The following is an 11304-nucleotide window of genomic DNA, read 5'->3' as shown; positions in this document are numbered from 1 at the left end:
TAAGGTTTCAAAAATTAGTTGGGTTCAACTCTGAAACTCTAGCACCTGCCATGACACACTCTGTCACTGGTTATCTGGCCAGTGCAGCTGAGAGTCTGCAAGCTGCCTGCTATCACCAAAGCAGAGTGGACAGGAAGTATTAATGGCCTTGTTAGACCGACAATAAACAAGGAGTTTGAAACTTCCATTCGTTTAATGGAAAAATGAAGTTACTTTTCGGTAAGTGGAATTTTCAGAATAAATTGCCTTCACAGATTCCACAGATCGAGGGCTAAGGCAATCAGACTGTCTAAAGCCTGAAGGTTGATAAAAAGCACTTAAGTGCTAACCGGAGTCCCAAGCCTTTACGTACAAGTCAACAGCCTATAAAGGGGAGAGAGACATTTAACCTCAACTACAAACTATAGGGAAAGAAAAACCCTGCTTGTGGATCAGTTGAAATATTCTGAGGACTCTTAAGTACTGGAAAATAATCAGAAGATTAGGCTAACCTAGATGTGCTCTAATGGAGCCACTCAGGACTGTCTTTAAAGAAAAAATTACCTTCTACATTTATTATCATCAATGTCAGATGCTGGCTTTTCCTTAATTTGTCTTCTATCTAAGATCTAAACCATTTGATAATATCATGGCAATCATGGCCCAGTAAAACCACAGCAAATAATGTTTTCTGCCTGGGAGACTATCATGTCTTCATAGGAATACTTTTCTGAGAGTCGGGAGCAAGAACTATAGAAATAGCCATGGATAAGCTAAAAGGACTGAACCTATCTCTTGGAAAACAACAGGAGGAACATGGAGTAGGATGCCTTGGTGTGTGGAACAGGCAGACAAATTCTAAAATGTCTTCCTCCTAAATATAAGGCATGAAAACAATTTCAATATATGTAGGAGGTTTCTAGGAAATGGAAATGCCAAAATGGAATGGGCTTCATTCTTTTTTTTTTAAACACATGCCTTACAGTGAGCTCTAAAGGAACTAAAGAAGAACACCATCAACTTCAACTCACCACGGGCTTCTTGCAGTTTCTTAAGTTCTGCTTCCCGTTCGGTTTTGCTCTGCTTACTTCGAACCCCAAGGGCACTGATGACTAACCTTCTGGCTAGGGCTGCTGAAGTCTCAGGACGCTCCTTTGCTGGCTGGAGAAACTCTGAATGGGAGAAAGGGAGGGAGTAGGAGGGAGTAAGAAGAGAAAGCACTCTAGCTCCAAGTGATTTAACTCAGTAATTAACATACCAAATAGACTAACAAGGGCTGCATCAGCAGTAATTAATACAAGCCTGATAGATGAAGAGCAGAGGAAATTAACATGGCAAAGCACAAACAACCCTGCCTTCATTATCTGTATTAACACAATTTCTTACAGCGACTCTATCAAACAGCTAAACACAGAGGTAAACTGGATAAGAATGTCATCAGAAAATGGTTGCTGTATTGCTTGCAGTTAGTATCTCCCATTCTCTCCAAGTGGCTACTCCAGTGCTATATTTCCAACACAGCCTTTTCTCTTTTCCTTAAAATAATATTTCCTTTAACACTAAAAATAAAAGTGATATGTCCTTAGAACTCTGGATGCTATACAAGTGCTGGAAAAAACAATATCACCACTATCAACAAGAAAAAGCTCCTGAGATTATAGGCTTACCAGCATAAGCTCTAGCTTTGGCCTTGGCTGCTCTCGTGGCCTGCGACAAGGGCCGGATCTTCACCATGGTATGTTTACTACCCAGAGCATCACGAGCTGTAAAGAGAATAAATATAAAGAAGTAGAAGACATGAAGAAGAGTGATGCAAAAAAAAAAATTTAAGGCTAGTTCTTAGAAAGTATTTCCTAGATGTTATGCTTTATTTTTCATCATGAGCAAAAGAAATGGTAAGCTCTAGAAAATCCGTAAGGAACAAAATGGCAGTGATTATTTTAGAACAGGGATCAGTAAACTATGGCTTTGTGACCAAATCCAGCCAACCACCTGCTTTTGTAAAGTTTTACTGAAACAGAGCCATGCTCATTCATTTGCATACTGTCTAGGGATGCTTTCTGGCTACAACACAAGAGTTAAGTAGTGACAGAAACCTTATACCCTAAAATATCTACTATCTGGCTCTTTACAGAATAAGTTTGCAGACCCCTATTTTAGGTGATTCAGAGGAATCAACATCTCTAATTTCTTTGAATGCCTCTGCATCAGATCTATCATGAGGCCAATGATATAAGTGAAAAGGCCAAATCATATATTCAGAAAGTAGGTGTTACAAATGCTCACTGGACAGGTTAAAAGGCTACTGCAAATTCATTTGTCGGGGAGGGGGGTAGAATCAAAAATATTTTAAGATTTAGTCATACTGGCTTCTTAAATCTTTACTTATAATCTGTCTATGCACTATCATAACTGACAGCTATGCAGCAAATAACCTTGGAAGGAGCTCTCTCTCCAAATACCACTGGATTAGGATAAAAAGGGAGAGGGGGAGCAAATGGGTACCAAAGTAACATGCCTCAAAAACCTCTACCTGCCAATTATCTGTATTGACTGAATAAAATGTCAAGTGGCTGGAACAGAAAGCAAATAAGGACAAGTAGTAGGAGAAAATAGACAACAAGCACACTGAAATCCATTGGGTGAATACCTGTAATCGGACTGGAGAATACTCCTAGGGCGTGTGTATCATCCACCCATTTAATATCAAATCCTTTCTTTCTGCAACAAAAGAACAGAATTTTATTCCTTAAAATAAAATTTACTTTTAAAAAACATCTTTCAAATAGAGTCTCATAAAGCATTTCATGAAGAGACAGAAACACTCAACAAGCACACAGGTGGAATGGGGATAATGACACACAAAACGGCTTGGGGTACAGAAGAAGCCACTGAATTTTAAAAGCAATAATACCATCATAAAGAACTACCTGGGAGCATTTTACATTGTAAGCCAGTTTATAGACATCAACTAATTAATCCTCACATGTTCCCTGGGGAGGTAAAGTATTTATCACACTATTTACAAGAGATGTTTTTAGGGGACTGGAACTAGAAGAGGTGGAACGAGGAAGCATAGGAGGGGTAGAAGAATATTAGAGGAGGAGGTAGACAGGGAAGGTCACCTGGATTTAATGCAAATGTAGGCTCAAGGACAGAGACAAGAGACAGAGAGGGAAGAGGGAGACAGGTCATTCAAAGCAAAATCAATCCATCAATCAAATAAGGGAGAAAAGGGACAACTCTAATCAGAGAGGCTGACCTATTCTTTCTTTCCAGTTGTAGAAGTGAAGTTAGAAAGGGAAACTCAGGTTCTGCCACCTTCAGACCATGGGCAGGTTTAATCTCTCTGTAAGCTAGGTCTGCTCATCTGTAGAAATGGGTACAGTTCCTTCATAACAGAGTTGCTGTGAAAATGGAAGTGAGATCATCCATGACAAGGCAAAGGGCACGGTGTTGAGCACTTAGTGGACATCTAATAAATGAATGGTGCCCATTATTTTTTATTATTAATAGCAATATTCATCAGGAAGATGATTAATATTGATGAAGATGTGATTAAAATATGAAGTTGACTCTGGTGTTTGACTCAACAGGCATTATTATTATATGCTTTTGCACCATGACCTTTTCTTTTTTTTATAAAGCACTATAAAGAAAAAAAAAAGACAACTGCTAAAATATCTTCCCTCTTTAACAACTAGTCAGGAAAAAATTTCCTTTGAAGGAAAAAGGAATAAAGAGGCTTTGAAGGTTAGTTAGACAATTTCCTGAATGTAAGGGTCAGTTTGACCATGGCGTAAAATGACCACGGGGGTTGAAGACTATGAGAAAGTTCAACAGTGGAAGTCTATATTATAAGATAGTTGACAAAAGATAGAGAAAAACTTAGATGGGCTCTGGAGGGCCTTTTAGACTTCAGAATTTCATAACCCTTTAAAATGCTCCCCCCTATTGAGAATGTTTTCCTGTTTCATAGAAAAATGATCTGCAGGTAAGATTAGGAAGAAACAAAGCAAGGGAAGTTAATAATTCTTAAATAACTAATCTTCAGGAAATTCCAGATATCAACAAAATCAATCCTTGGTCTTAAAAGTCATCATTATTAATGACAACCTAAGGTAGTTCTAATTTTGGATTTAATCTCATTGACTGCTTTTTAAAACCTATTATGCACTTTATCTGGAACAGACCCTGATACCGGGTCTTAACATAATTGTAATGAATTAGACTGACTGATCTACACTATATGTTTAGTGTAAGATCTATGACAGAGAGTGTTAACTGTCCTCCATGATCTAGTCACTCCTCCTCTCTTTTAGTTACATAACTGATAAGTGCTGCCCCTGTCCCCTCAGCCAACAAAATTTAAGTGAGATACCTGGCTGCTAGTTTTGCCTGTTCTAGAGCTTTACAGAAAAACGGGGTGCTTGTTTTTGTATATAAAGTTTCAATGAATACAGCCACACTCATTGTCTGTAGCCACACCTATTGTCTATGGCTACTTTTGTGCAACGATGGCAGAGTTGCCTAAAATAATTACTATCTAACGGTGGGAGGTATACCCTAATTCAAAATGTACATGAATTGAATTTTAAGTTTAAATTTGTATATCAGACAATAGACCTTGTTCATTGTTAGATCTGGTTCATTGGTAATGTCAGGATTGGAGCATTAAAGTATAATCCCTTCTTGGTAATGACTTTCTTCCAGACCCTGAAAATCTTTTTCTTAATAACTTATTTTCGGGATTATTTCTTTATTCCTGAAGCTTATTTTTTCTTATAAGCTAAAGATACAGAGGTATACTTCTGACTCTTTTACCTTCTCATACATATGTATGAATTATATACATATATAAGAGGTAGTGCAATTATTCTCAAACCCACTTATATCAGTTTTAATTTATATTTTCACTACATAATTTAATTTATTAAATAAAATTAAAATGATGAAATATGAGTGTGAAAAAGAAAAGTTGTGTCTATGGTTTAGAAGACTAGAGAAAGATAAAGTCACTAAAAAAACCCAAACAGCTATTATCAATTATGTTTGGGCAAAAGAGCTTAAAAAAAAAAAAAGAGAGAGAGAGAGGGAATTCCCTGGTGGTCCAGTGGTTAGGACTTGGCACTTTCAGTGCTGTGGCCTGGGTTCAATCCCTGGTCAGGGAACTAAGACCCTGGAAGCCACGTGGCATGGCCAAAAAAAATTTTAAAAAGAGAGAGAGAGAAAAAACATTTTAACCTATAAGGAATTTGCACTCAGGTGAATCTGAAGGGACATTAAAGTTCTTGCTGGAAGACACAGGTGATATCAGGGTGACATATAAGAACTCAATAGAAGATAGTCTGCCATCAACAGACTAGTTACTTAAAAAAAAAAAAAAGGCCTTGGCACCACATCAAAGACTGGCAAGTAAATGGACATTTATATGTACTGTTAAAATAAACTGGTTGAGACATATAACAATCATTTTTTATCATTCTCTACTTGACTATTTCTATCTCAGTGGTCAGAATAACCTCAAATCAATAATTTAATTTACAGCTCTTTTGGACTGTTAGGGCCCTTGGTGCCTGGCAGAAGAAAACACATATCCTCTCAGGAGATATCCTCTTCTTTTACTGTAAGCCTCAATTTTCATAAGTAAAATTCCAAAGGAAATGGTCAGCTGTACAGTTTTTTTAAAAAGTAACTAAACCTCCAAAAAAGAAGCAAGGCACTATGAGTGAGAATTTGCAGAAAGAGAATTAAAAGGACTTCAGGTAAAGAAATTACCAGACATAGACTATAGAAGGTCTATGTTCAATATACTTCTTAAAAATATTTGGAGAAAAAAAAGAAACTAATGACCATGCATATTTGAAAAATAGAGAATTTTGAAAAATGAGAAACATAAAATGAAATTGAAAAATTCAATGGACAGATTTAACAGCAAATTAAACACAGCTGAAGAAATCAAAGTGGAAATTAGAGCTAAAAAAATTACTCAGCATGTAATGCAGACAAAGAAATGGAAAATATGAATGAGATAACATGAGGATTAAGTGAGGTTTAATCTACTTTTAACTGGCATCTTAGAGAATATAAAAGAGACTAGTACAGAGGCCATATTTGAAGAGAGAATGTCTAGTGTTCTCCAAAACCAATGAAAAATACTAGCTCAATAATAATAATAACAAAAGAAACACAAAGCCACATCATACTGAAAATGCACAATACCAAAGACAAAGAGAAAACATTAAGAGCACCCAAAGAGAAAAGACAGATTACTCTCAGAAGCAATAGTTAGACTTTCAGCTGGCTTCTCATCCTACACTAAGAAAGCCAGGAGAAAGCAGAATAAAATCTTCAAGTTTCTGAGAAAAACAACTACCAACCTGGGATTCTCTACCCAGCAAAAATGCCTTTCAAGAGTGAAGTTGAAATAAAGCCATTAAGAAACAACAATGACGACAATGACAACAAAACCCAATTGAGTGTGTTACCAGCAGACTGTTACTCAATTAAATGCTAAAGAACATGTTTCATGCAGGAAGAAAAAGATTTCAGATGAAAGATATAAGATGCAAGAAGGTATAAATGAAGAATACAGAAAGTGGATGAATCTGAATGCCGATAATATAATACAATAATGTAACATCAAATGGAGTTTAAAAAGAAAAAAAGATTCAAAATACTAAATCACAATAGCATATTAGTTGGAGGTTTGGGAGACATTGGAATGGAATTGGGGAATGGAGTTTAAAACCCTTAGAATGTTTGCAAAGAGTGTAAAAATATTAACTTTAGCCATTGATAAATTAAGCAGGCATTTTATAATTTCTAAAGTAACCACCAGATAATAGAAACAGGATCATTTCCCAAAAATATGGAAGGAGAAAAAAATACCTCATCAATCCAAAAGAAGGCAAGAGAAAAGAGAAAAAGATGGGACAAGTAAACACACAAAAAAAGATGGCAGGCATACATCCAAATATATCAATAATTACAATAAATATAAATGGACTAAATGTACCATGAAGACAGATTCCAAAGTCATTATTGATGACATTCTTCTTAAATGCTAAAATGGGGTCTAGAAAGACTATTTAGCATTTTTTAAAGGAACTGAGAAGAAGAGTGGTTTGATACGGATTTCTAATGGACTTGGAAAAGACAATAAACAAACTTGATGCTAAAGTAAACGCCAGGAACAGAAAAACAAAAAAGTTGATCTTTCAGAAGACATTTTAAGAAAACTTCATTCCACCTTCCCTAACATCCCCAATCATTTGCAAGTACTTACTGATAAGTGCAGAAAATCCGTAGGAGATCTTCAGTACGAAATTCTTGGGGGAAGTCATAAATTTCAATGACATGTGGGAATTCACAATCACTGAGGTCAATATCAGGAACTTCATGGTTGTAATAATCAAATATAGGTTCTTGGATGCTTTCTCTATTCTTCATATTCCCTGATAACTAGAAAGGAGAAAGCATATATGTGACTGTTACATCAAGCCAGAGCACTGTAAAATATCCTCCCATATATAAACAATCCTCCTTTTTGTCTCCATGTTCCTATTCCTTAACCTTTATCATTTGTCTCTGTTCATGAACACAATAATGACTGGGGCTCCATCACCGAGCTTCTATTATACATGTGGAATACTTTGATTAATGTGGTGAGTTATAAACAACACATCTTAGAAAATGAATTTCAGAAAATAGCTGAAGAGATGAATTAATAACATTTGTTTTATTTGAGCTTATTGATCAGACCCACAGTTTTGTTTCTGAAAATGAACAAAAACAAAACAAAATTTTTAAGAATAAAAACACTTTGTTAGTCTACCTTTTGTTGACAGTAGCTTACAAAGAAATTTGTTATGACAAATGTAAGTGGCACAAGTAATTATATTTAGGTTCCCTAGCATTAGAGCTACCTAAAGGAATTTCCACACAGCAGGTTAATACAGGAATTAATAGTAATGAAGGATAATTAAAATTCTACTATTCTATGAAAAAACTGAAGGCTATTAACTATTTCACACAAGAAGCAGGAGAATGGAAAAGGAAAAATGGAAAGTGGCAGCAAAGCCATGACGGTCATTTTGTCATTCACCTAGTGCCTAGTACTGACCACCCAGAGCCTTCAGACTCAAAAGTGTGTTCTCTCTGTTAATCAAAAGTCCAACTAGAGCCCTTCAAACTTTCTCTCTTTCACACTGTGCCTCTTTTCCCATCAAATGAGAAAATGAGAATTTGCAATGCCAAGGATGTATCTCCTTTCCTTGGAGAAGTGAAAAACGGATTTAAGAATTTAATTCGGGAGGGAGTGAGGGAGGAAGGTGATTTAGGTAAAATCGACAAAAATGTTTATTTATTGCTGGGCCTCTAGTTCCTTTTCTCCACTAAGCTTCAGTTTTACATCTTAAAAAATGGGAATAATAACAGTACCGACACTTTATAGATAGGTGTGCAGATTAAATGAGATGATGCAGTAAGTGCTAGCACACTACATGGCACCTAAGTTAAGAATTCAATTTCAACCCAATTTAAACATATTTTAACTAGGTGCTAAATCTATTATAGGCCAAGCACCATGTTATTTCCACCCTGCTTAGGATGTAGAAATCAGGAAGAGAATATTCCTCACACCGTAACAATGAGAAAAGACCAACTGACCTATAAAATCATAACTTTTCTTGAGTTTACCATACAGCTGAGTATGCAACACAGAGTACACAAGGAAATTGAAATCCACAGGATGACATGTCCCTCCAAAGAGAAACAGAATATATAAACTGTTTTGCCTCTGGCGGATCATGGGAAGAAGTGGCCACCACATGAGTGGGCAAGAAGATATCAGCTAAATGTTTAACAAGTTCTTTTTTTTTTTTTGGTACGTGGGCCTCATGACTGTTGTGGCCTCTCCCGTTGCGGAGCACAGGCTCCGGACGCACAGGCTCAGCGGCCATGGCTCACGGGCCCAGCCGCTCCGCGGCATGTGGGATCTTCCCGGACCGGGGCACGAACCCGTGTTCCCTGCGTTGGCAGGCGGACTCTCAACCACTGCGCCACCAGGGAAGCCCTTAACAAGTTCTTAAAAGCCTAGAGTGGACTGGTGTATCAGTTTAGAATAACTCAGAGCCCCAGAAAGGAGGGTAATCTGCAATTACTTGCAAGTCCATCCTTATGCCAGTGCCACACTGTCTTGATTACTGTTGTTTTGTAAGTTTTGAAATCAGGAAATTTGAGTCTTCCTACTTTGTTCTTCTTTTTCAAAATCATTTTGGCTATTCTGAGTCCCTTGCATTTCCATATGAATTAGAGGATCATTTTGTCAATTTCTACAAAAAATACAGGACAGCTGGGATTGAGCTGGATGTGTTAATCACTTTGGGTAGTATCTTAACAATATTAAAGAAGATAAACATGGGATGTTTATTTAGGTCTTCTTTAATTTCTTCCAAAAATGTGTTATAGTTTTCAGGGTACAAGTTTTACACTTCTTTTGTTAAATTTATTTCTAACTTTTTTATGCTACTGTCATTGGAACTATTTTCTTCATTTCATTTTTGAATTTATGGCATGGACTTTCTGAGTTACTTTGCAAAAACCAAACCAAACAAACCACTGCATGTCCATGCATTTATAAATTGGGGCTAAATAATGCATTGTGAGAGGTAAACAATGCCTAACTACAAATACCTTGGAACTATAAGAACTGATTATAAAGAGGAAGGAAAAAGAGAGGCAGGATAGTCTGGCAAGGAAATTTGATTATGGCCCTTTGCTCTAATCTGGTCAGCAAATTTGAACTTGTATACTTACATCCCATTTTTGAGGTAATTATTAAGCATTTCAGCTTCTGGCAATGATTAAATGCCAAAGTGTAAATAATAGCAAAACACACAATTCCTACTCTACATTTCATGGGAAAATAGACATAAAGCCTACAAGTAACATACTCCTGATTAGTTTTTCCTATAACACTCAAGACTCCACTATTATCAGGGACTCCTAACTTTTCTTAAGAGAAGAACTTTGTTTCATACTCCCATGGTACTGACATTGTTGGAATCAGCTTACATGTCTACTGGCAACACATTTTTGGGGGAGGTAGGCTGACAGGTAGCAGGCCATACTATTAATGGTGTTTTCTCCTGAGAATTTCAACAAAACATTCAAGGGGGCCTTGACAGGGTAAAGGAGAAAGGAATATGTGGCACAGAAGGGGGAAATGTCTAAGAGAAGACAATACGGTATAAAGTGAAGATCAGAGCATGATTGTGAGAGGGGAGTGGGGGCGGGCAGGGTAGAGACCACTATCAGACAGGGGTTAGACACAGTAATACAGATGTATTTCAGGAAAGGCCCTAAGATTTGATGCAATGACTTTTTTGCAGTAGACCTGTACTGTCCAACACAGTAGCTGCCAGCCACATGTGGTTACTGAGTACTAGAAACATGGCTACTCTGAATTGAGATGTGTTTTATGTATAAAATACACATCAAATTTCAAAGACTTAATACAAAAAATAAAAGATCTCACTAATAATTTCTTATATTGATTACATGTTGAAATGATATTCTGGATATATTAAAAATACGTTCTGGACTTTACCTGTTTATTTTTACCTTTTTAAATGTGGCTCATAGAAATTTTAAATTATATATGTGGCTCACATTTGTAGTTTGCATCATATTTCTACTGTAGACAACGGAAACTTTACTGTTAAGAGTAACATGTATTGAGACAATACTTGTCACAACTGTCAATGTGAAACCTTCATATTTTATGACCAACCTTCATATATTTTTCTTTCATATGGCTAATAAATGTTTGATAGAGCAACAATAGAGGGGAAAGGTTTACAATTTGATTCATTCTAATCTATTACAGTCCACAGGAAAGGAAAGTTTGCAAACAACTCAGCAAATAATTTTCAGTTATGAATCAAAAATATTTTATGATTTTTACCAGGGGCCTGTCTTGCTGTTTATAAAGCATAAGTGAAATCTGAGTATTCCTTCATATGTAGAACCAGCTTCCACAAAACCATTCAACTAAATTAAATTATCTTCCCAAATGAGGGTTTTAAGACTCTGATAAGCCTAGTAATCTGCTCTTGAAAACAAGTCTAAAAAATAGTACCGGTTCAGAGCTAGGGACACATACAGACTGAAAGTGAGGGGATGGAAAAAGACAGTCCATGCAAATGGAAATCAAAAGAAAGTTGGAGTAGCAATTCTCATATCAGACAAAATAGACTTTAAAATAAAGACTATTACAGGAGACAAAGAAGGACACTACCTAATGATCAAGGGATCAATCCA

General features: G+C 36.4%; 1 protein-coding gene across 3 annotated transcripts in view; it reads right to left on the bottom strand.

Moving 5' to 3' along the window:
* Window positions 1-11304, bottom strand: part of R3HCC1L (R3H domain and coiled-coil containing 1 like) — an 80701-nt gene continuing 69397 nt past the window's right edge. For 2 of the 3 annotated variants that reach the window (XM_028481636.2, XM_028481638.2), the window contains 4 exons: window positions 7268-7443; window positions 2630-2700; window positions 1647-1742; window positions 2-1151 (listed from right to left, as the gene is read on the bottom strand). In XM_028481636.2, coding sequence (XP_028337437.1) covers window positions 946-1151; window positions 1647-1742; window positions 2630-2700; window positions 7268-7443 — 549 coding nt within the window. In that variant the 3' untranslated portion in view covers window positions 2-945. Of the gene's footprint in view, window positions 1152-1646; window positions 1743-2629; window positions 2701-7267; window positions 7444-11304 lie in introns of all 3 variants that reach the window. The other variant, XM_028481637.2, reaches the window with a different exon arrangement.

The sequence above is a fragment of the Physeter macrocephalus genome, chromosome 20 (genome assembly GCF_002837175.3).
Source record: "Physeter macrocephalus isolate SW-GA chromosome 20, ASM283717v5, whole genome shotgun sequence".
NCBI lineage: Eukaryota > Metazoa > Chordata > Mammalia > Artiodactyla > Physeteridae > Physeter > Physeter macrocephalus.
Note: the sequence above shows the minus strand (reverse complement) of the source record. Positions and strands in the feature narration are given on the sequence as shown.